Source organism: Oncorhynchus masou, chromosome 11 (assembly GCF_036934945.1).
Source record: "Oncorhynchus masou masou isolate Uvic2021 chromosome 11, UVic_Omas_1.1, whole genome shotgun sequence".
Taxonomy (NCBI): Eukaryota; Metazoa; Chordata; class Actinopteri; order Salmoniformes; family Salmonidae; genus Oncorhynchus; species Oncorhynchus masou.
The window spans coordinates 17,273,923-17,299,423 of NC_088222.1; the positions used below are offsets into that span (position 1 = coordinate 17,273,923).

A 25,501-nucleotide genomic window follows, 5' to 3' on the forward strand; every position below is an offset into this window, starting at 1 on the left:
ACCAATTTTAAGAAAAATACCTAAAAAGTAAAAGAAATACAAGTAACAAATAACTAAAGAGCAGCAGTAAAATAACAATAGTGAGGCTATATACAGGAGGTATTGGTACAGAGTCAATGTGCAGGGGCACCGGTTAGTCAAGGTAACTGAGACAATATGTACATGTAGGTAGAGTTATTAAAGTGACAGTGCATAGATAATAACAGAGAGTGGCAGCAGTGTAAAAGGGGGGGGGGGGCAATGCAAATAGTCTGGGTAGCCATTTGATTAGATGTTCAGGAGTCTTATGGCTTGGGGGTAGGAGCTGTTTAGGAGCCTCTTGGACCTAGACTTGGTGCTCTGGTACCGCTTGCCGTGCAGTGGCAGAGAGAACAGTCTATGACTAGGGTGTCTGGAGTCTTTGACAATTTTTAGGGCCTTCCTCTGACACCGCCTGGTGTAGAGGTCCTGGATGGCAGGAAGCTTGGCCCCAGTGATGTACTGGGCCGTTCGCACTACCCTCTGTAGTGCCTTGCAGTCGGAAGCCATGCAGTTGCCATACCAGGAAGTTATGCAACCTGTCAGGATGCTCTCGATGGTGCAGCTGTAGAACCTTTTGAGGATCTGAGGATCCATGCCAAATCTTTTCAGTCTCCTGAGGGGGTGTAGATTTTGTCGTGCCCTCTTCACGACTGTCTTGGTGTGCTTGGACCATGTTAATTTGCTGATGATGTGGACGCCAAAGAACTTGAAGCTCTCAACCTGCTCCACTACAGCCCAGTCGATGACAATGGGGGCGTGCTCGGTCCTCCTTTCCTGTAGTCCACAATAATCTCCTTTGTCACACAGACACACACACAGACACTCACAGACACACACAGACACACAGACACACTCGCACACACACACAGACACAGACAGACACTCACAGACAAACACAGGCACACACAGACAGAGCAGAGCTTGGGTTGTGTGTTGTATATGACCAAGGCCACCGTGGACAAAGGGGACGGCTGCTCAACCCGCCCTGGATGGGAGGCTGCAGCTGGAGGAAGAAAGTCCTTGAAAATGGTGTGTGTGTGTGTGTGTGTGTGTGTGTGTGTGTGTGTGTGTGTGTGTGTGTGTGTGTGTGTGTGTGTGTGTGTGTGTGTGTGTGTGTGTGTGTGTGTGTGTGTGTGTGTGTGTGTGTGTGTGTGTGTGTGTGTGTTTGTGTGCGTTCTTCCATTACCACACTTGCTTATGTGCAGTATTTAGCTTGTTGTGCTGTGTAACAATGTGTACCACCTTCACTGGAAATTAGATGGTATTAGAGACACATTGTAAAATGTTTCTAGAGCTTTATTCCCATTATGTGGTCAAGTGAGTAGACTGTTAACCAATTCCTCTCTCACATCCAATACTTTTTTTGGGCGTATGACATCCTGCCCAGTTGTATACAATTGTTTTGTATAGATAAGATTTATTTTAAACCGAATGTATCAATGAAAGATATTGCATTTGGGCATCAGTGCGTCTTCAAGAAATGTTGATGCAAGCATGACCAACAAGTTCTCACAGTCTCACTGCAGAATTTGACTTCATCCATGTTCTCCAAAAGTCCAATTTCAAAGTGTTTTTGTTGCTCCTGCTGCACTATCATTCCATTTTTCCAAACATCAAATTTTGAATTGAATGGTTAAGTTTAGGCACTCATTCCGAGTGGTTAAATGAAGGGTTAAGGTTTGGGATAGGTTTAAAACCAAATATAAAAAACAGTGTCCATTACTCGGATTCAACATACAGTCGTCTGAGCCAGAGTCATGGGGTTACGCCCCACAACACCCTAGCAAAACACAAGCCTACATGATGGTAATAGCGCTCACTGTTGTCCCTAGTGCCCGGTTTTGAAAGCATTTCCCGAAGTCCTCAGGACATGGATAGATTCCGACTTCGATGTCAATCTTGAACGGCCTGGCTGTGCATGACGCCTCAACAGATACAAATGTTGAAAGCCTCAACCGATTCAGAGTTGTATGAATTGTTTCTGCTGTTGCACAAGATGTACAACCCATGAATCATCATACCACACCTGGACAATCATAATAGAATAGCATAATAACAGAGCACGCCCGTGTAAATAGTTTACTTCTGTCAATGCATTACAACACCTAATCCCTTGTTGATAATCTGCATATTGTCATAAAATAATATCATGCATCCCAACGCGTTTGATTGATGGAGAAAACAAACAACTAATTCATAGATTCATATAGGTGACTATACAGACCTATTCAGAATCAATACTCACTACTTTTAGAAACGCTAAACAAGACATTGGCGGGTTGTCTAGTTTCAGCACCTTGGACACTTCCTCTCTCTCCAGGAGTTCCTAAACCTAGCGCGATAGTTCGGCTAGGTATGGCGCGGGACTGTTTGGCTTGCATAGATTCATATAGGTGACTATACAGACCTATTCAGGAAACGCTAAACAAGACATTGGCGGGTTGTCTAGTTTCAGCACATTGGACACTTCCTCTCTCTCCAGGAGTTCCTAAACCTAGCGCGATAGTTCGGCTAGGTATGGCGCGGGACTGTTTGGCTTGCAGGGGAGAGAGATGGAGAGCGACAGAACGGTACGTGGTGGGATAAAGGAGAGAACACAGCTCTCTACACAATAAAATGTGTCCCTATACAATGACCTGTGTGACGCAAACAAGAGGTGAAAGAGAAGCTGTGGCAAGAGTTCTCTTTACCCAATATGTTCTTTTTCCCACGTACAGGGTGATAACGCTTTGTTCGTCCCCAAAATAAATTATATTATCTGAAATCACCGTTTGTATTATTATTTGGATAGGCCTATAGCATACGACTGTCTTCACACACCTTATCATATACGTGAATACCTGGTTGGATAAATAGGCTATCATCAAAGGCATAGAGGAAAATATGAGGTAGATATAATCCCATGTTGACTCCTCAACAGTTGGCAGGTTGAACGAGAAATGTAACCCTTTCAGAAGTGTGAATTGAGGTGTCTGTGACGTCTACAATTTGCACCTTATTTGTTTATTGTTGACAGGGCACTAGAGAGTCGGCCTATAGGTTGGTAACATTCGAACAAAATGTGAAGGAGTTTTTAAACGGAGAGTCAAGAAAACAAGACTCGGTGAGAAAAATAAATAGCAAGCCCCAATAGCTTTGGGATTAAGACCGTGAGCGGGGCCAAGCTTTGCTGCCACTGTCGCCTGCCAAGAGCGGCGGGGGTCCCCTCCACGGCCCGGGCTCTCCCTTTCTCTCCCAACAAGCTGAACGGCCTCCCCCCGACTACAGAAATTACTGCTTTATTATCATGTAGAGTCACCAGTTAATACTAACCAGCACCACGGAAAACATTTCACATTCTACAATCTACAGATGGAGATGGATGGATAATCATGCATGCACGCGCTACAACTTCACTCTGGCTATCATGTTGTTTTTGTTGGCTCAATTTTAGGTTAGGTAATAACATGACAGCATGCTATGGACCTGCTTTTATCACTGTAATATGCTTTTGGTGTAAAAAATGTACTGATGAGGATGATAAGGATGATGGTGGTGGAGATGATAATGATGATGGTAGTGGTGGTGATGTTGAAAAATGGTGAGGATGAGGATATAATAATAATAATAATAATAATAATAAACTCTTACAATCTCACACAAATATGATGATGGTCCTTTATTTTGCGTAAAAACATAAATATTGTTAGCTTCTTGCCATTAATCAGACTATTTACACATTCATCTTAAACAACAGGCTACTTTTCTTTGAATAATTGTTGAATTGACCTTAATAATTCACAAATTTCTTCAGACGAGTTATTTATGTACAGCAACAATGTGCGATTCAATTGATATTAGTATGAATGCATAAAGTTTCCAATGTTGTTGTAATTGTTAATGTTGTTCTTGTTCTGATTTTAAAAGTTATTTTAAATGAAAATATGCAGTGGGTCAAAATGAACACCCATTGGGCTACTTAACCAACTCATTATACAAAACAATTGCTCAAACTTAGTTTTAAACCAGCCTTGCCTCTCCACTAACAACCATTAATGTCTGCATGATGTTTGCACTGCCTCGACTAACTTAAATGATGGTCTGGGTAAATATTGAAATTCCCCTCGATTGGTGGCTGTACTCTGTTAAAGCGGCGGGCGACCAGGCTCTCCCTATTGATGAGGCCCGCTATCTTAATCCTATGCATTTCCCTGTAAATAGCTTTCTGTATGAGAAAGGGCATGCCTGGGTCCCCCTCCCTTCTCGTTCCCCCCACTCCACACACACACACGCATACTGTAAAGAGCCAAATGACAGCCTAATGCAGGAAGGGTTTTGTAGCCTTAACTCTTGTTCAGCTACTCCCGTTATTGCATCCCATTCAGGGTCATTTAAGGCGGGTACATGTCATGTAAGACGGCCCCCTCACTTTGTAGGCCGCTTTAAGGTGATGGCTGTAGGCATCAACTCCACTAGGTCATCTTGTCACAGACAGAGGACGAAGAAGAGGTGAAAATAAGAATTAAAATGAAAGATGATCCGCAGGTTTTTGTTCTGTGCCTTGGTGTCATCAGAAGTTTAATTTAGATTAAATTGAAACAATCAAAGCTTTCATTTCGCCTAAATAAGATGTCTAATTGGCATAATTGTATCAGAGAAAGATCTTGTTGATTGGTGATATTAGACAAAAAGCATGTTTGGTTTCTTATAAGGCCCAGCCCAGGCAGCGTTCCATAGGGATAGTCCCTAAAATCCATTCACCCCACGAGTTTGATGGGAGCTACAGCAGGAAAATAAAAATTGTAAGATTATAGACATGTTTATGCCGTTTAGGTCCATTCTGTGACGAGGCAGTAGCAAAACGAGAGTGACCATCATTTGCCAATGTGTTAAAAAAATCGTGTCCCTCTTAGCAGAATTAAAGTTTATTAGCCTATTTATGCTAGTATGGTTTAACGTTTAGGTCGACCTGAAGGTAGGCTACCGACCATTATTTAAATGCGTAACCATGACAACTGAGTCCTGATTGGCCACCCAGGCACAGGAATTAAAGGAGAGCGTCACCCAATCTGAATACGGACGTGCCTCGCGCTAGCACAGCCGGGCACAGTGATGCGAAACGTGTCCACGTGAGGTGAGCGAAGGCGAAGAAGTGGAACCTAAAAACAAAAGATGACAGAATAATAAAAGAAAGGGCTATTTACAACAACAACAAAATAATAACTTTGCTACAGCCCCATGCAACGTATTCTCTACAGCGTGGAAGAACAGGCTTTTCAGGTGACCATTTTTACGCAGCCCGTCAATGAAGAGGAATAGGTGCTTTTTAAATTCACCTTTCTATCTTCTGGATTCTGGATTGTGACAGGTGCCAGGACAGGACAGGGGCGTCCAGAACCAGAAGTACCGAAAAGGAACTTCGGGGAGTGTTCACCTATAGCCTGCCTTTAAACGGTAGGGGATAGGGTCTTCTCACCGCCCACCCACCTGACGGAACATTCGCGTCTGCTTTGTCCCAAACCCCGGAGCCAAGACGTTGCTGCGCAGAGAGCCGTGTGGCCCCAGACCCAGCACCGGAGCCCGCGTGGGAAGGTCGGTCCTCGGTGTCCTCCAGACAGGCGGGATGATGGTCCACTGCGCCGGGTGCGACAGGCCCATCCTGGACCGGTTCCTGCTTAACGTGTTGGACCAAGCCTGGCACGCCAAATGCGTCCAGTGCTGCGAGTGCAACTGTAATCTGACAGAGAAGTGCTTCTCCCGGGATGGGAAGCTCTATTGTAAAATTGACTTTTTCAGGTAAGGATTCAGATTGGGGATTCAGGCGTAAAAGCAGGGCTTGTCAAAAACTCAGTAAGGAGAATTATAATCATCCTGCTTCTGAAGATTGTCATTCTGGATTATGTTTTCTTGTTTTTTGTTCGCCAGTGGATTTGTTTAAAATCAAATGCTGAAATGGGATTTCATGTCACAATGCTAAAAATAGGTCTCGTTTAAGCGTCCCTCACATAATTAACCAGATATTATTATACAGGCCTACACATTGTTTTGTGGAAATGGATATGGTTTACAAGGCCTATTTCACAGGATATATTTCACCTATAAGCGAGATAGCATACATATAAGTTACTTGAAATGTTTAAGAATGTCACTTCAAAATAATACTATTTATAGTCAATAGAAGTAATATTGCAGTCATGGCACATTGGCATCTTAGCATTTAGTGTCACATTGGTTTTGCAACAAAAATCATATAATTATTAGGCCAATAAATTAATCATAGTTATAGGTTCACTTTGAATACCACAATAATATTTAGCATTTTGAAAGAACCATATAATAATTGCCTAATATGGCCACGTTATCACTCTTTGGCCGCATGACGTGTGTGTTCTTAAAGTGTGTTTTCTGACAATACGAAGCATTAACTTAGTTAATAATTGTTATTATGACACCAATAATATCACTTGTATTTATAAATTTTAATAATGGGAATATTCTGAATATTATGTGGGCTTGAATATTCACACTTCTCTTAAATCTATTTCTAAATCAGCTACATTTTCCTCAAACTCGTACTCTCTGCTTCCACTTTTGTTTGTTCCTATATATTTTAAAACCTCCTCATTAGGCCTGCACCATCAGCTCAGTTCTTCAAAGTGTTCCATGTAATTCAGTGATAAGTATAGGCCCTTGTTTGTAGCATCATAGCAATTATTTATGTGTCAGCTTTTTCCCGTCTCCCCAAACAAATTGTTTAATGACATGTAAGGCCCAGTGTTTAAGCCTTTGTGACGGCATTGTTGCCCCCAAACGACCTTGACCATCATATTAGCCAGCTCCCATCAAGCAGTGGATTTAAATGGCCCAACCATTAGCCAGGAGAAACAGTAATCACCCTAACGTGGCCATTTGTTGTGTAAGTCGAGCGGTGGCCTGCACTCGCCGCACGAGAGGAGGCTGGCCCGGGCGGTGCATGTAAAAGGCTACAGTGGAGCGATACTATTGCAAATGGATCGAGAGAGATTCCGTAGACTACATTAGTGTTCAAATAAAGGGGGCTTGCCTGAACCACTCGTTCAGTCGTGCCCTCGTGCAACCGCTTCCCCAAATCCAAAACAACAGCCCCCCACTCACACCCTCAAACACACACTATCTCCAATACTCGTATTATAATTGAAATATTTTCAATTCCTGCATTTTTTTTCGTCCTGGAGGCGACTCCATATTGATGAGAGAGAGATTACCAAATCAGCATGAGGCGCATGACGAGGTTTCTGGCTCGTGATGAGTTGCATTAGGCCTATTTATTTCACATCCGAGAGAGAAACACAAAATAAGGCTTCCCATTCTCCATCACTTTATGTAGGCCTACATTAGCATACCTTTTCTTCCAATGCAACACAGGCATTTTCAACCATTTACCTTGTCGAGTTATCCCTGGAAATGTTGAGACGTTGAATTATGCTATTGTATTCGTCTGTCTATCTAAATAATAAAAGTCTATCCACCAAGGTTTTTGCATGTGAAGAGGGTGAATGTGGATTAACAGAGATTTTCACGGTAAAAACGTCCTATTCGGTTTAATCCTCGGATATCTCCGTGGTCACATTGTGCTGACTGTCACTAATGCGTTAACGTGGGTTTATTAATATAACAACTCCATAAAAAAAATGTGAAAATGAATGTTTTTCTATTCAATGTTGAAAATCTGTCTAGCGCACATTGTAGGCTATTTCGTATCAAGTAGTATGTTAGATTTGAACGAAATTATGTTCGAAATAGGCTACCCTTTCTTCAATTATGGCAAACATGTAGCCTGCTATAAAACAAATATATGAAGTATGTTATTTATAATTTATTAAGATGATGTTATTGTTACTACTATTGTTATTATTAGGCATATTATTAGTATTATTATTAAAGGCTATATGTTGTCATTGTTGAAACTGGCCTTTTATCTTGTTATGTAAAATCTCTTTACGACAGATTTATTTAGATTTCGTGGTTGCAATTATAAATTCAGGCTACTCACAAAAACATCTGCATTGCCCACAGTTGCATAATTCACTATAGGCCTATATTTTTCCTTTCTTTATTAAGACTCACGCTGGTTGAACGCCGCCTACTGATTTCCAGTTAAAACTGTACAATTTCCCGCTCAAATTCAGGATGTTGTTAACTATTTTAGTCTCAGAGTGATTTTACATCAACATGCTTGTTGTCTCTGTCCTCTCGCTTTCATTTCAGGAGGTTTGGGACGAAGTGCGCAGGATGTCTCCAAGGCATCTCTCCCAGTGATCTGGTGCGCAAGGCGCGCAGCAAGGTGTTCCATCTCAACTGCTTTACGTGCATGGTGTGCAACAAGCAGCTGTCCACCGGCGAGGAACTCTATGTTATCGACGAAAATAAATTTGTTTGTAAAGAAGACTACCTGAGCTCAGGGGCGATCAAGGAAGTCAACTTGAATTCAGGTAATTATTGTTAAAGGCCCAGTGCAGTCAACAACGTGATTTCCTGTGTTCCACACTATAAAGTTGGAATCCTATGAACTTGTGAAAAATATTATAATGCCCATTTAGTGGAAGAGCTGTTTGAAAATACATTTCAGCCTGTTTTGGTGGGATGGAGTTTTGGACTGCCTGGTGACATCACCAGGTGGTAAATGAGTTAATATACAAATAAGAAAGAGAGTTCTAAACCTCTCTGCCAATAACAGCTATTTCAATTGTCTCCTCCCCACTCAGACCACTCTCAGACATTCCTAGCAAAATTCTTGCTTGAGAATATATATATTTTTTTTACCATTTTAATTTAAAATAATCACAGTAAGATACCTACTTGTTACCCAGAGATGATTTGATTTTGAGATAAAAACTGCTGCATTTGACCTTAAAGGGTTTCAAAGTGAGTCTTCTTATATTACTACATGGATACAAACATATCAGTGTTCTGTTGGTCTTGGAAAATGTCTATAGGCCCACTGATGTCTGAAAATAAGGGACCGTTTTTCTTTGTTGATTTACTGATTGTTTCAACGTGGGATCTCACGTTACCATACACTGGTACACATCCAACCAAACCAAAACCATAGACTGCTTATGGTGGAAAATTAAACGACTTGTTCATGATATGAAACGCCACTACTGCTTGGATGTATTTTTTGGCATCCTGAAATGGGATAGCCCATATCACATATTTACAAATCCTACTGCAAACTAAAATGTATGAATTCGAAAAATCTATTATGTTACTCTGCACCTTAAAAAAAAAGTATCCAGAGGTATAACCTATATAGCCACCGGCCGCGGTAGCCGGGTTGAGTCTACACACCACGGTCATGAAATTCAGAACCATGGACAGGGTGGGTGTCTAAGCGTTAGCTCTGGCTCTGCATGATTTGGGGTAGGCTGTCGCCTGCGTCCAATCTCACCGCTGTTGAAGTCGTCTTATATATGGATACATATTTTTTATTCTATTCTGTTTGATTCTATTCTCTACTTTCCTATTTTAGCTGCAGTGTCGTATAGCACCTAACGTCACATGGTCAAACATGTGTAGGACTATATGGAGAATTCGTCTGCAAATTACTTCACCTCTAATTATCTCCAAACAAATATCTCTAAAATGTAATTATTTAAAGACGTTGATATTGATAAGAGATTACGCCGATATGTTGGGTGTTTGGAACCCAAATTGATAGGCCTAAATCAACAACAACTGTCGGAAAATCGTATTGTGTTCGAGGAGTTGTCAGGCTCCCATCACTGGCACTCGATTTTGTCTTTAGATCAACAAGGTGACGGATAACATGTGTGTCATCGAAAGACGTGACATTGATTTTAACCCCTCGTTGCGTGTCTGTTGCTTCAAATATGAACAACATATGACGACTGACATTCTTGCTGGCTCAATGGGCCGCATATAGAGCATGTGTAGCCTAGTGTTTGATGATGTTCCCCAACAAAGCATCTCCGCGTCGCTGAATGCATCTGACCATATAGCTAAGGCTTATCAATGCTATAATTTCCTGTTTGATACATTTCTCAAACAGCCATCCCCTCGGACAATGACATGCTGTTATCGCGCGACGCAGCGGGTCCTTGGGGATCCGCTGTATAGGCAGCCAAGCTCCATTTTTTTTTGTTTCACGTTACATGCATAATTTCTATTTCCATACGTCGATCCGCTTCAGGTCACACGCGGGCACGGTTGAGTTAAATTGGTTACACCTGTTTTATTTGTGACTAGATTTAAACGGGTAAATCCAGGCATTTAGACTGTTTCATATGGACTTGGTAAAGTGTATTTTTTTTATGTAAAAGGCACTCAAAGGGCTTCCATAGGCTATTTTGTATTTTGTGAGGCGTCATTGTTCCACTTATTCTGGTTTATTTCTGATTAGACAGACTACATAATTAATCTAGCAGCACACAGAAGGCCTCGTGATATCTCCGATTGAGACATTTCCATTCTCTCTCGTTCCCCAGTGTCATCATGCACAGACAGAAGTTTATCGCCGGACCTCCAGGACCCGATGCAGGACGACACAAAAGAGACGGACAATTCCACATGCTCAGATAAGGACACGAACAATAACGAGAATGAGGAGCAGAGTTCGGGTACGAAGCGGCGAGGTCCGCGAACCACCATCAAAGCCAAGCAGCTGGAAACGCTGAAGGCTGCCTTCGTGGCCACGCCGAAACCCACCCGACACATCCGAGAACAGCTGGCCCAGGAGACGGGACTCAACATGCGGGTTATACAGGTAGAATGGATGCTCTGGGTGGATCTGTTGATTTCCCAGGTCCAGTGGAAAAAACGTTTTTTTTTTCTATTTGTGTTTGATGAGCACCGCTCGGTTTTGATAGGCTACTGGTGTTGTAAGCAACGTGGGCCTGTCTGCTGTCTTCGACATTCTTGATGAATTAGAATAGATTGGATTTTAATTTTCCCTGAAATTAGAGCGAGATTTAATTGAAGACATAATTGACAAAGTGAGAGTGAGAAGAAGAAATGTCACAACAGTTTACTATGAGGTTATTATCTAGTCCAGATCCCCATAACTATGTCGTCATAAGATCAACTCGAGAGTTATTGAACATCCCTCCCCGGGAAATAGGAATGGGGTCTAGAAACCACAATATTACTTCGAGATGTTTATAGCTTTTGTGATATTTTTGTAATTATTTAGCTACACTATCATGCGATAAAACAACATCATTGAGATTGCTATTTCTTTAAAATAAGTTTTTAGTAATCACACATTGGCAATTGACTAGGCTATTTATCTTCTATTGTATATTGACTCCTGTTTGATAGTTTTGGTTCTTTAAAACAACACAGCAATTACGATTTGATAAATACGAATGAAAGATGGAAGACGTTTGTTTTTTAATAATATGACAGGAATATTATATTTTCTGTTGATTTCTTATTTATTCTTAAAGAAAGTATAATAACCAGATGGCACTGTCAAAAGTGGGACAAGAGGCTTTGTATAAAAGACATAGGCAATCCAATATGTACATATTTAAATATGTATCTGTAGCCATAGGTATTTAAATGTTGGAAATATCATGCACTGTTAATGGTTTTAACAGCCAATAATTTAACAACAGTGTCATTACAAAAAAAGCCCACAGCACTGCACAGATATACTGTGAACAGGTGATGCAGGAAGGTGTTATAGAGATATAGTAAAACAGTTTATTAACATCCCAACCAAGACAATGGAGACGTTTTAGGGAGCAGTAGTTCAGTTCAGTCAAGGAAGTGAAAATACTCCTTTATTTTCAATTAAGGATTTTTCACTTCCTGAATTGACTGAAATTCAAACTGAATTGACCTCTGTTAGGGAAAGCTGATGTGAGATCATGATCACTGTGAGTGAGAGGGACATAACATTACTGTTTACGTCCTGGAAGTGGAAATGTGGAATTTATCATCTCTGCTGCCCAACACACTCAGGTCTCCAGGATTTTAGTCTTAACCTCTATAATTCTCTGCTCTTTGTGACACACATAAGCACACACATGAACAAACTCATGCACAGACACAATCTCAAGCACGCACGCACGCACACACGCACACACGGTCACACACTCACACAAACACACACACACACACACACACACACACACACACACACACACACACACACACACACACACACTCTCTCTCTCTCGCTCTCGCTCTCTCTCTCTCTCTCTCTCTCTCTCTCTCTCTCTCTCTGTCAGTGTCTGGGTTCAGACTGTGTTAGGGTGATTAGCACCGTCTCTGCCAGCTGAGATGTGGCTTTTTGTGCGCTTACAGTAATTATCACTGATTTCCCAGATTTACATATCGTACACCCCCCTCGCTCCTCTCTGTCCTCACTCATTTACTGCCAGACAGTCTCCTCTCTTCTCCTCTCCTCTTAGACCAGGCCATGCGTAGTGTAGTGTAGCACCTTCCCACTTTCATGTCTCCACAACACTGAATCCATCCCATTCATCTCTGATTAGCAACAACATAATGTACTGTGATATATAAAACCAAGATGGTGGCCAGATTCATGGCCATCATCTCCCCCCTCATTTGCTGTGTAGTAACTGCCGATGCACCCTGAGCAGGGAGCCCTCTGGTGTGTGTGTGTGTGTGTGTGTGTGTGTGTGTGTGTGTGTGTGTGTGTGTGTGTGTGTGTGTGGTAATCCCTAAGAAATGCTCTCTCAAGGGGAGTGAAAGCATTTCCATAAAAATGTACCCTACAGTTAGACAATTGTTCTCTGTAGGCAGGTGTCATCTTTGCTGGGAAAAACATGGAGAGGAATGCCTAAATGGTTTTAGGTGTTTTTGTGTGTGTTTTATTTGTTAATCTCCAACACAGTGGGATTGTGCCTTTGGTGTAGCCTAGCTGGTGTTAACATGCATTATTATTCCGTGCCGATGCAGAGGCACAACAAGAAATGGGTTATGTTTTTAGTATGCGAAGCTCCATATGTTGGACATTTTTACATTTTTCTCTTCTCCATTGTTCCTGTACAAATACTTTATTTGACTCCATTCATGGCTGTTTTCATTTCTCTGCTTCCTAAGTTGTGTTGGGTTGAGGCCTGCTGAGTTGTGTTATAATAAGGCCTGCTGAGTTGTGTTGGGTTGAGGCCTGCTGAGTTGTGTTGTAATAAGGCCTGCTGAGTTGTGTTGAGTTGAAGCCTGCTGAGTTGTGTTGTAATAAGGCCTACTGAGTTGTGTTGGGTTGAGGCCTGCTGAGTTGTGTTGTATTGAGGCCTGCAGAGTTGTGTTGTTGTAATAAGGCCTACTCAGTTGTGTTGTAATAAGGCCTGCCGAGTTGTGTTGTTGTAATAAGGCCTGCTGAGTTGTGTTGTTGTATTAAGGCCTGCTGAGTTGTGTTTTAATAAGGCCTGCTGAGTTGTTGTATTTAGGCCTGCTGAGTTGTGTTGTTGTAATAAGGCCCGCTGAGTTGTGTTGTTGTAATAAGGCCTGCTGAGTTGTGTTGTAATAAGGCCTGCTGAGTTGTGTTGTTGTAATAAGGCCTGCTGAGTTGTGTTGTTGTATTGAGGCCTGCTGAGTTGTGTTGTTGTAATGAGTCCTGCTGAGTTGTTGTAATATGGCCTGCTGAGTTGTTGTAATAAGGCCTGCTGAGTTGTGTTGTTGTAATGAGTCCTGCTGAGTTGTTGTATTGAGGCCTGCAGAGTTGTGATGCTGCATTGAGGCCTTCTCAGTTGTGTTGTTGTATTGAAGCCGGTGGAGTTGTGTTGTTGTATTGAGGCCTGCTGAGTTGTGTTGTTGTATTGAGGTCTGCTGAGTTGTGTTGTTGAATTGAGGCCTGCTGAGTTGTGTTGTTGTATTGAGGCCTGCTGAGTTATTGTATTGGGGCCTGCTCAGTTGTGATGTTGCATTGAGGCTTGCTGAGTTGCGTTTTTGTATTGAGGCCTGCTGAGTTGTGTTGTTTGATTGGGGCCTGCTGAGTTGTGTTGTTGTATTGAGGGAGGCCTGCTTAATTGTGTTGTTGTAATGAGTCCTGCTGAGTTTTTGTATTGAGGCCTGCAGAGTTGTGATGCTGCATTGAGGCCTTCTCAGTTGTGTTGTTGTATTGAAGCCGGTGGAGTTGTGTTGTTCCATTGAGGCCGGCTGAGTTGTGTTATTGTACTGAGGCCTGCTGAGTTGTGTTGTATTTAGGCCTGCCTGAGTTGTGTTGTTGTATTGAAGCCGGTGGAGTTGTGTTGTTGCATTGAGGCAGGCTGAGTTTTGTTATTGTATGTTATTGTACTGAGGCCTGCTGAGTTGTTGTATTGAGGCCTGCAGAGTTGTGATGCTGCATTGAGGCCTTCTCAGTTGTGTTGTTGTATTGAAGCCGGTGGAGTTGTGTTGTTGTATTGAGGCCTGCTGAGTTGTGTTGTTCCATTGAGGCCTGCTAAGTTGTGTTGTTGCATTGCGGCCTGCTGAGTTGTGTTGTTGTATTGAGGTCTGCAGAGTTGTGTTGTTGCATTGAGGTCTGCTGAGTTGTGTTGTTGCATTGAGGCCTGATGAGTTGTGTTGTTGTATTGAGGCCTGCTGAGTTGTATTTAGGCCTGCTAAATTGTGTTGTTGTATTGAAGCTGGTGGAGTTGTGTTGTTGTATTGAGGCCTTCTGAGTTGTGTTGTTGTATTGAGGCCTGCTGAGTTGTGTTGTACTGAGGCCTGCTGAGTTGTGTTGTATTGAGGCCTGCTGAGTTGTGTTGTTGTATTGAGGCCTGCTGAGTTGTGTTGTACTGAGGCCTGCTGAGTTGTGTTGTATTTAGGCCTGCTGAGTTGTGTTGTTGTATTGAGGCCTGCTGAGTTGTGTTGTACTGAGGCCTGCTGAGTTGTGTTGTTGTATTGAGGCCTTCTGAGTTGTGTTGTTGTATTGAGGCCTGCTGAGTTGTGTTGTTTGATTGAGGACTGCTGAGTTGTGTTGCATTGAGGCCTGCTGAGTTGGGTTTTTGTATTGAGACATGCTGAATTGTGTTGTATTGAGGCTTGCTGAGTTGTGTTGTTGTATTGAAGCCGGTGGAGTTGTGCTGTTGCATTGAGGCCTGCTGAGTTGTGTTGTTGTACTGAGGCCTGCTGAGTTGTGTTGTATTGAGGCCTGCTGAGTTGTGTTGTTGTATTGAAGCCGGTGGAGTTGTGTTGTTGTATTGAGGTCTGCTCAGTTGTGTTGTTGCATTGAGGCCTGCTGAGTTGTGTTGTTGTATTGAAGCCGGTGGAGTTGTGTTGTTGTTTTGAGGCCTGCTGAGTTGTGTTGTTGTACTGAGGCCTGCTGAGTTGTGTTGTTGTATTGAGGCCTGCTGAGTTGTGTGGTTGTATTGAAGCCAGTGGAGTTGTGTTGTTGTATTGAGGCCTGCTGAGTTGTGTTGTATTTAGGCCTGCTAAATTGTGTTGTTGTATTAAAGCCGGTGGAGTTGTGTTGTTGTTTTGAGGTCTGCTGAGTTGTGTTGTTGCATTGAGGCCTGCTGAGTTGTGTTGTTGTATTGAGGCCTGCTGAGTTGTGTTGTTGTATTGAGGCCTTCTGAGTTGTGTTGTTGTATTGAGGCCTGCTGAGTTGTGTTGTTTGATTGAGGACTGCTGAGTTGTGTTGTATTGAAGCCTGCTGAGTTGTATTTAGGCCTGCTAAATTGTGTTGTTGTATTGAAGCTGATGGAGTTGTGTTGTTGTATTGAGGCCTGCTGAGTTGTGTTGTTGTATTGAGGCCTGCTGAGTTGTGTTGTTGTATTGAGGCCTGCTGAGTTGTGTTGTACTGAGGCCTGCTGAGTTGTGTTGTATTTAGGCCTGCTGACTTGTGTTGTTGTATTGAAGCCGGTGGAGTTGTGTTGTTGTATTGAGGCCTTCTGAGTTGTGTTGTTGCAATGAGGTCTGCTGAGTTGTGTTGTTGTATTGAGGCCTGCTGAGTTGTGTTGTACTGAGGCCTGCTGAGTTGTGTTGTTGTATTAAAGCCGGTGGAGTTGTGTTGTTGTTTTGAGGTCTGCTGAGTTGTGTTGTTGCATTGAGGCCTGCTGAGTTGTGTTGTTGTATTGAGGCCTGCTGAGTTGTGTTGTTTGATTGAGGACTGCTGAGTTGTGTTGTATTGAGGCCTGCTGAATTGTGTTGTATTTAGGCCTGCTAAATTGTGTTGTTGTATTGAAGCTGGTGGAGTTGTGTTGTTGTATTGAGGCCTTCTGAGTTGTGTTGTTGTATTGAGGCCTGCTGAGTTGTGTTGTTTGATTGAGGACTGCTGTGTTGTGTTGCATTGAGGCCTGCTGAGTTGGGTTTTTGTATTGAGACCAGCTGATTTGTGTTGTATTGAGGCTTGCTGAGTTGTGTTGTTGTATTGAAGCCGGTGGAGTTGTGTTGTTGTACTGAGGCCTGCTGAGTTGTGTTGTTGTATTGAGGCCTGCTGAGTTGTGTTGTTGTATTGAAGCCGGTTTAGTTGTGTTGTTGTATTGAGGTCTGCTTAGTTGTGTTGTTGCATTGAGGCCTGCTGAGTTGTGTTGTTGTATTGAGGCCTGCTGAGTTGTGTTGTATTGAGGCCTGCTGAGTTGTGTTGTATTTAGGCCTGCTAAATTGTGTTGTTGTATTGAAGCCGGTGGAGTTGTGTTGTTGTATTGAGGCCTGCTGAGTTGTGTTGTTGCAATGATGTCTGCTGAGTTGTGTTGTACTGAGGCCTGCTGAGTTGTGTTGTATTTAGGCCTGCTGAGTTGTGTTGTTGTATTGAGGCCTGCTGAGTTCTGTTGTACTGAGGCCTGCTGAGTTGTGTTGTATTTAGGCCTGCTAAATTGTGTTGTTGTATTGAAGCTGGTGGAGTTGTGTTGTTGTATTGAGGCCTTCTGAGTTGTGTTGTTGTATTGAGGCCTGCTGAGTTGTGTTGTTTGATTGAGGACTGCTGTGTTGTGTTGCATTGAGGCCTGCTGAGTTGGGTTTTTGTATTGAGACCTGCTGATTTGTGTTGTATTGAGGCTTGCTGAGTTGTGTTGTTGTATTGAAGCCGGTGGAGTTGTGTTGTTGTACTGAGGCCTGCTGAGTTGTGTTGTTGTATTGAGGCCTGCTGAGTTGTGTTGTTGTATTGAAGCCGGTTTAGTTGTGTTGTTGTATTGAGGTCTGCTCAGTTGTGTTGTTGCATTGAGGCCTGCTGAGTTGTGTTGTTGTATTGAGGCCTGCTGAGTTGTGTTGTATTGAGGCCTGCTGAGTTGTGTTGTATTTAGGCCTGCTAAATTGTGTTGTTGTATTGAGGCCTGCTGAGTTGTGTTGTTGCAATGAGGTCTGCTGAGTTGTGTTGTTGTATTGAGGCCTGCTGAGTTGTGTTGTACTGATGCCTGCTGAGTTGTGTTGTATTTAGGCCTGCTGAGTTGTGTTGTTGTATTGAGGCCTGCTGAGTTGTGTTGTTGTATTGAGGCCTTCTGAGTTGTGTTGTTGTATTTAGGCCTGCTGAGTTGTGTTGTTTGATTGAGGACTGCTGTGTTGTGTTGCATTGAGGCCTGCTGAGTTGTGTTTTTGTATTGAGGCCTGCTGAATTGTGTTGTTTTGAGGCCTAGTGAGTTGTGTTGTTGTACAGTGACCTGCTGAGGCACATGGAGAGAACCTATAGAAAATAGTGTGTGTGTTGTGTTTCTTTGTGTTATTGACTGATTCATTGATTTTATTGGATGATTAAAAAATATACTAACTGCCATATCACTGATTACTAAACAGCTCCAGTGTGATTTCTGGGTGTTGTGGCTCTGTGGCTGTGGCTCTTTAACACCTGCATCCTTGTTGGAATTGAACCTACACTCTGCTTCTCACTCACATCCATATTCCCTAACGAGGAGAGGCTGAACATTTTTCTTTTAGGCACTTTTTAAAATTGTATTTATTTATTTCACCTTATTTAATCAGGTAGGCCAGTTGAGAACAAGTTCTCATTTTCAACTGCGACCTGGCCAAGACAAAGCAAAGCAGTGCAACAAAAACAACAACACAGAGTTACACATGGGATAAACAAACGTACAGTCAATAACACAATAGAAAAATCTGTATACAGTGTGTGCAGATGAAGTAAGGAGGTAAGTCAATAAATGAGCCATAGTGGCAAAGTAATTACAACTTAGCAATTAACACTGGAGTGATATATGTGCAGATGAGGATGTGCAAGAAGAAACACTGGTGTGCAAAAGAGCAGAAAAACAAAAACAAATATGGGGATGAGGTAGGTAGTTGGTTGGATGGGCAATTTACTAGATGGGCTGTGTACAGCTGCAGCGATCGGTAAGCTGCTCTGACAGCTGATGCTTAAAGTTAGTGAAGGGAGATATAAGTCTCCAACTTCAGTGATTTTTGCAATTCGTTCCAGTCATTGGCATCGGAGAACTGGAAGTGAAGGCGACCAAAGCAGGTGTTGGATTTGGGGATGACCAGTGAAATATACCTGCTGTAGCGCATGCTACAGGTGGGTGTCGCTCTGGTGACCAGTGAGCTGAGATAAGGCGGAGCTTTACCTAGCAAAGACTTATAGATGACCTGGAGCCAGTGGGTTTGGCGGCGAGTATGAAGCGAGGACCAGCCAACGAGAGCTTACAGGTCGCAGTGATGGGTAGTATATGGGGCTTGGTGACAAAACGGATGGCACTGTGATAGACTGCATCTGATTTGCTGAGTAGAGTGTTTGAAGCTATTTTGTAAATGACATCGCTGAAGTCATGGATCGGTAGGAAAGACAGTTTTACGAGGGTATGTTTGGCAGCATGAGTGAAGGATGCTTTGTTGCGAAATAGGAAGCCGATTCTAGATTTAATTTTGGATTGGAGATGTTTAATATGACTCTGTAAGGAGAGTTTACAGTCTAACCAGACACCTAGGTATTTATAGTTGTCCACATATTCTAAGTCAGAACCGTCCAAAGTAGTGATGCTAGACGGGTGGGTGCAGGCAGCGATGGGTTGAAGAGCATGCATTTCATTTTACTAGCATTTAAGAGCAGTTGGAGGCCACGGAAGGAGTGTTGGAGACGACACATTTTCATCATGTGTCTGGGTTGGACAGTGTCCATGTTTGTTAGTTTACCTCCACCGCCTCCATCCCACTTTGTCCCTATTCCTCCCATTTCTCCAGTAATCTAACTTATATCTAAGTGGAGCCCTTTATTTCTATAGGTGATGTGCCTGAGAAAAGCTATTTTCTGGATTTGAATCTATTTGCTGTGTTGACACTGGTCTCAAGACAGCAAACAAAACAAAAAATGATCATTGCATAATGTACATAAAATGAGCAATGCTACAGAACTAGAATTCCTGTATGAGAATAGCAAGCATAGTTAAATAGCACTCCAAGTCTGTGGAAGGGACCATGTACAAATGGACAAAACAACAAAGGTCTGAAATTAAGGTGGATTTAATTTGATGGTGATTTTATTTGATGATGATAGGAGTGGGCCTTGTCATTTTAACTTCCTTGTCATTTAACTACCTTGTCATTTTAACTACCTTGTATGTGTATGTGTTTTTAATTCTCTGCAAAGTATGTTGTAACGCTAATGTGAAATGGATTATGAATATATCTGGTGAAGTAATGGACTAGAAATAAAGTTAGATTTGATTCAACTTTGATTACGACATTCTGTGTGCTTGACACACTTGTCTAAAATGCAGTATAAATCAAGTTTGTTCATTCCATGAAAATCATCTAAACTCAAAGAAAAATAGTTTAACTTAATTTGATCTGATAAAAATCTTAGATTTTTTTCTTGGTCCTAGTTGTGTAACTCTTTCCTCTTCGTCCTCATAGTTGTGCTGTCATTTGATAACTCACTGTCTCTTCCTCTTCGTCCTCATAGTTGTGATGTCATTTGATAACTCACTGTCTCTTCCTCTTCGTCCTCATAGTTGTGATGTCATTTGATAACTCACTGTCTCTTCCTCTTCGTCCTCATAGTTGTGATGTCATTTGATAACTCACTGTCTCTTCCTCTTCGTCCTCATAGTTGTGATGTCATTTGATAACTCACTACCTCTTCCACTCCGTCCTCATAGTTGTGATGTCATTTGATAACTCACTGTCTCTTTCTCGCAGTCCTCATAGTTGTGATGTCATTTGATAACTCACTGTCTCTTCCTCTCCGTCCTCATAGTTGTGATGTCATTTGATAACTCACTACCTCTTCCACTCCATACTCTAGGTGTGATGTCATTTGATATCTCACTACCTCTTCCACTCCATACTCTAGATGTGATGTCATTTGATAACTCACTGTCTCTTCCTCTCCGTCCTCATAGTTGTGATGTCATTTGATAACTAACTACCTTTTCCACTCCATACTCTAGGTGTGATGTCATTTGATATCTCACTACCTCTTCCACTCCATACTCTAGATGTGATGTCATTTGATAACTAACTACCTCTTCCACTCCATACTCTAGGTGTGATGTCATTTGATAACTAACTACCTCTTCCACTCCATACTCTAGGTGTGATGTCATTTGATAACTAAATACCTCTTCCACTCCATACTCTAGGTGTGATGTCAGTTGATAACTAACTACCTCTTCCACTCCATACTATAGGTGTGATGTCATTTGATAACTAACTACCTCTTCCACTCCATACTCTAGGTGTGATGTCATTTGATAACTAACTACCTCTTCCACTCCATACTCTAGGTGTGATGTCATTTGATAACTAATTACCTCTTCCACTCCATACTCTAGGTGTGATGTAATTTGATAACTAACTACCTCTTCCACTCCATACTCTAGGTGTGATGTCATTTGATAACTCACTACCTCTTCCACTCCATACTCTAGGTGTGATGTCATTTGATAACTAACTACCTCTTCCACTCCATACTCTAGGTGTGATGTAATTTGATAACTAACTACCTCTTCCACTCCATACTCTAGGTGTGATGTCATTTGATAACTAACTACCTCTTCCACTCCATACTCTAGGTGTGATGTCATTTGATAACTAACTACCTCTTCCACTCCATACTCTAGGTGTGGTTCCAGAACCGTCGGTCTAAGGAGCGGAGGATGAAGCAGCTGAGTGCTCTGGGGGCCCGGCGGCACGCCTTCTTCAGAGGGCCCAGGAGGATGAGGTCCATGGGGGGACGACTGGAGGACCCAGACATACTGGGGCCTGGGGCCTACGGATACTACACAGGTAAAATACACTCCCTGTTTGAGTGGTAAAAACACTCACTGTTCATTGTATTACATCAGACATTACGATTTTGTCGGTTTGGTCTGCGCGTTGAGTAAGAATGGTACCACCTGTTGGAAGACAATGCTCATTGTTAGCTTACAAGTGATCCTTGGTGAAGATTTTAGTGATACACAACACACATTACCCCCAACATGGTTTTCGTCAGGAATGCCATTGCCCACCTCTGTGCTGTCCAGCTCTGGCTAAACTGTGGGGTGACAAGTGTGTCGAATGCTCATCAAGTGACCTACTGGAACAATGTAGAGGATTCTGAAATCTAGAAGTGAAAAAGAATGTTAAAATTAAGGCAGAACATTCTGGAATGGGCTGAAGTGAACAACCATAGAATGATTAAAAACAAGCGCATTTGTTAGTTAATTGTCAGTACAATGCTGAATTATTCGATTTTTAAATTTAACCTTTATTTAACTCGACGAGTCAGTTAAGAACAAATTCTTATTTAAAATGATAGCCTACCAGGGCACAGTGGGTTAACTGCCTAGTTCAGAAGGACAGAGTTTTTCCTTGTCAGCTCTGGGATTCAATCCAGCAACCTTTCATGTACTGGTCCAATGCTCTAACCACTAAGCTACCTGCCTGCTGAAGAGAGATGTGTCTGAGGAATGAGTCCTATACTGCAGGGGTTCCCAAACTCTTTCACTCAGGCCCCCCTCCAGCATTGGGGAACATCCTGCGCCCCTGCTGCGCATGAGAGCACCATGTATATTTCTCTGGGCACAAGCACTGTTCATGACACAAACTGTTCACACCCCTCTTCTTGGCGAAGAGAAGATGTTGCAGGTTTAAAACTTCTTTCCTGCAATTCTACAAATCTTGTCATGATGTGCAGATACATGTTTTCAGTTTTAAAGCAAATGTTCATGCAGTTCTATACATTTTGCCATGTCTAATGTGTATTCATGTGACATTTGAGTGACTGAAACATTACAACAACATCTATGGGTTAAAAAAAACCTAGCTAAACAACGGTAGCTGCCATGGCTGACGTAAATAGCTCTCTAAGGTTTGCAATGACTGACATGACAAGAGGAACTGATGATGCAATACCCAATTTAGAAATTGCACTTTGTAAAAAGCTGGACTGAGTTCCTTATTTTTTTAAATATATACAGCATATATATAGTATATATAAATATCTATATATATTGTATATAAAAATAATAATTGGGGCGAAACCCACACTCCCCCTGCTGACCCCTCACGCCCCCCACAGTTTGGGAACCACTGCTAAACTGGAACAGAGCAGCATCCGTCCACTGTAATTACAAGGGAACCTTGAAGGATGGAACGGGGAGGGAGGGAAGGGAGATGGGTGGAAGGGAAGGAGACAAAACCTTTATCCCCCTCTCCTAGCTCCCTCCATTCTCAGCATTCCGCTTTTCACGCCCTTTTGTGCCTTGGTGGAGCAGTGGCATCTGTATTAGCAGCACTACTGCCTCCATCCCCCCGGTCTTCTACTGCTGCTGCGTGTGTGTGTGTGTGTGTGTGTGTGTGTGTGTGTGTGTGTGTGTGTATGTGCGTGCGTGCGTGCGTGCGTGCGTGCGTATGTGTGTGTTATTCTAACACCTCTCTCTCTCTCTGCCCCTCCCCCTTTCTTCCCACGGCTGCTCCAGGTTCAGGTTGATTCTCAAGGTCTGACGTAGCTAGCAGGGTTCTGTTTGTGGGACTCAATAATTAGCTTGTTTATTCAGTTTGGAGCAAAAAAACAGGGTCATCATTGCATTGCTAGTGGATTTATTCTTCCCCTCATTATCACAGTTTGTAACATAAGGTGTGTTGCTGATGTCGTAATGTAAAGGAGAAACATTTCTCTATCTTGTTAGAAACAAAGCGTAATGAAATGCTGACTACATTTAACTGATCTTGACATAACGTGTGTGTGTGTGCTAGATTGATGATTTAAGTTGGTAAAATCAACATCATATACTATACAGTACATTAAACAAGACGTTCATATATTTGATGTGTTTTGGTTCATTATTTGAGCTCCTTCCCTCTGTAATACTGACATAAAGAATACCCACTAAAATATAAAGAGTATGGTGCCTAACTGAAATGTAGAGCGTGTGATTTTAATTTCCTTTTTAAAGTTTAGTCGCTTTGAATAATAAAGTAAGAAAAATTCTAAAGTCAACTCACAAAAGGATGAGTGGAAGCACTCAAAATCTTGGAAATATAGGATATAAAAAGACATTTTTTAAAGTGTGTTTTCACTTTAACAGAAAGAGTGAACCAAGCCATTCCCTAACCCATTTCGTCCCTTCACCTAGTACCGGGGTGAATTTAAGAAGTTTAGACATGTTTTGCACTTTTACTTTTCAGCTATACCAGTGAACTAAACCGCTCCCTTCCTCTCCTTGAAATGTTATAACATTTACATTACATTTAAGTCATTTAGCAGACGCTCTTATCCAGAGCGACTTACAAATTAACAGATAACCCAACAAAAAGAACTTACTGCAGATAAAACCAGTCAATGCTTTTGTTAGGGTTGCTGTTGTGACGTGTGGGTACATGTAGACTCATTAAAAAGTAGCTGCTGTAATTCAATGCTCAATCAGACCCTAACTTAAAAGCACTTTCTGTGCCTTATACAGTAAAGGTGCTCAAATTGAAGTAGAAATCAGCATGTTCAAGAGCAGAGCCTAGTGGCAAAACACAGTTATGGCTACCCTAAAGAGAACAAACAATAATATAATGTAACTTAGGCTACTAAATAATGCAATTATTTACAAAATCTTGAATCTTGATGTAGGTCCATTTTTAGAAGGCTGTTAGATTCAATGTCAGTGATTTTGAATGTTGTTCTATCAATTGCTTCATCTGTGTGCTGCACAATGAATTTCCTCATTAGATGATTTGTTTTCTAATCAAATTGTCTCTCCCCTTACAGAGTACCAGGGCGACTACTACGGAGGGGGAACCTATGAATTCTTCCCCCACGGCCCTCCCTCCTCTCAGGCTCAGTCTCCAGCAGAATCCCCCTACATCCATGGAGGGGCCATGGAGGGCTCTGTGTCAGCCCTCCACCCCTCTGACGACCAGAGGTTCACGGACATGATCTCCCACGCAGACACCCCCAGCCCAGAGCCCGGCCTGCCCAGCTCCCTGCATCCTGTCCCTGGTGAGGCATACGGAGGGGGGCCCAGCCCACCATTCTCCCTGGCTAGCAACTCCAGCTACAGCGCCCCCATGTCCCACCCTGGACAGGAGATGGGAGAGACCACCGTCTGGTAGACTAGACCCTGGGTCTGGGAAAGGGATGAGGGTTTCGTTGGGGGGAGGGTCAACTTCCCATTTTCGATTCAATCTACACGGGAGATGAATTTGAAGACATTATGAATAAGTAGTTATGAATTAAAAATGGCGTTTATGTATTTGTTAATGGGGATTTTTCTATTCACGGATTCACGTATTTTTGAATTGACTTGCTGAATTGATGGAGTTGAATTGGAATTGTTCCCCCTGACTCTTATCCTTCACGTGAAGGACTGAGGATGGAAGATGGGGTGGCTTTGCTGGACATATCTGAACTTTGTTGTACTATTCGCTGCCCTATTCGGCTCCGTTAGTAGAAATACATTCCCACCCACCTCTGGGAAAAATGAACTGGGATTGGAGAAAGGAAGACAGCGGTTCCTCTTGCCCCAGTATCACCCCACTCCCCCCACTAAGGACACGTGATATTGCAGAGAGAGATAAAGAAAGAATACAAGCCAAAAGGAACGCTTTATGTATTTTATTTTTTGGTTTCAAAACGGTCTTGGTTTTTTATTCTAGCCTACTGTTTCTTAAAAGCACAGTGTTGTAGGTCTAACTGGTCAGTTCCTCTTCTGCATAACAGATGTTTTACTGGTACATCAGTCTCCTATTGTAATATTGCTTCCAATACAATGCTCAAATACAGACAAATACACTTGTTCAGTGTTTTAACTGTTTCTAAGCACAACCACCTTTGATTTTAGCTTCAACACCAACGAGATAAACCCTTCAGGGGGCTGTAGTGCAGAGCAGATATCTGCTTGATGACAGAGATGACAATAGTCAGTTTAGTGTGAAGGCAGGAGAGTCATTTGCGGTAGCCAGATAAACATGTTAGATACCAAAGACATTCTCATTGACAACACTCATGTGATCCCTTTGATAGCTTTTGAACAACTCTACTGCAGCTTTCATAAAGGCCCATAGTGACATACATTAATTATTCTGGAATTCTATACAATATACACGCACATACATTCCTCACGATTTTGGCCATCAATTCTAGTGATGTGTTCCTGATAGATTTTCTCACTGTTCTCGTATAGGATCT

At 42.3% G+C, this 25,501-nt stretch overlaps 1 protein-coding gene across 1 annotated transcript; it reads left to right on the top strand.

Moving 5' to 3' along the window:
- The first annotated feature begins 5,623 nt into the window (after positions 1-5,623).
- Positions 5,624-25,080, top strand: LOC135547912 (LIM/homeobox protein Lhx5-like). Its single transcript, XM_064977119.1, has 5 exons — positions 5,624-5,796; positions 8,248-8,471; positions 10,488-10,765; positions 20,961-21,126; positions 24,083-25,080. Exons 1-5 carry the CDS (start codon positions 5,624-5,626, stop codon positions 24,424-24,426), a joined length of 1,185 nt encoding a protein of 394 aa, XP_064833191.1. The 3' UTR covers positions 24,427-25,080.
- The last annotated feature ends 421 nt before the right edge of the window (positions 25,081-25,501 follow it).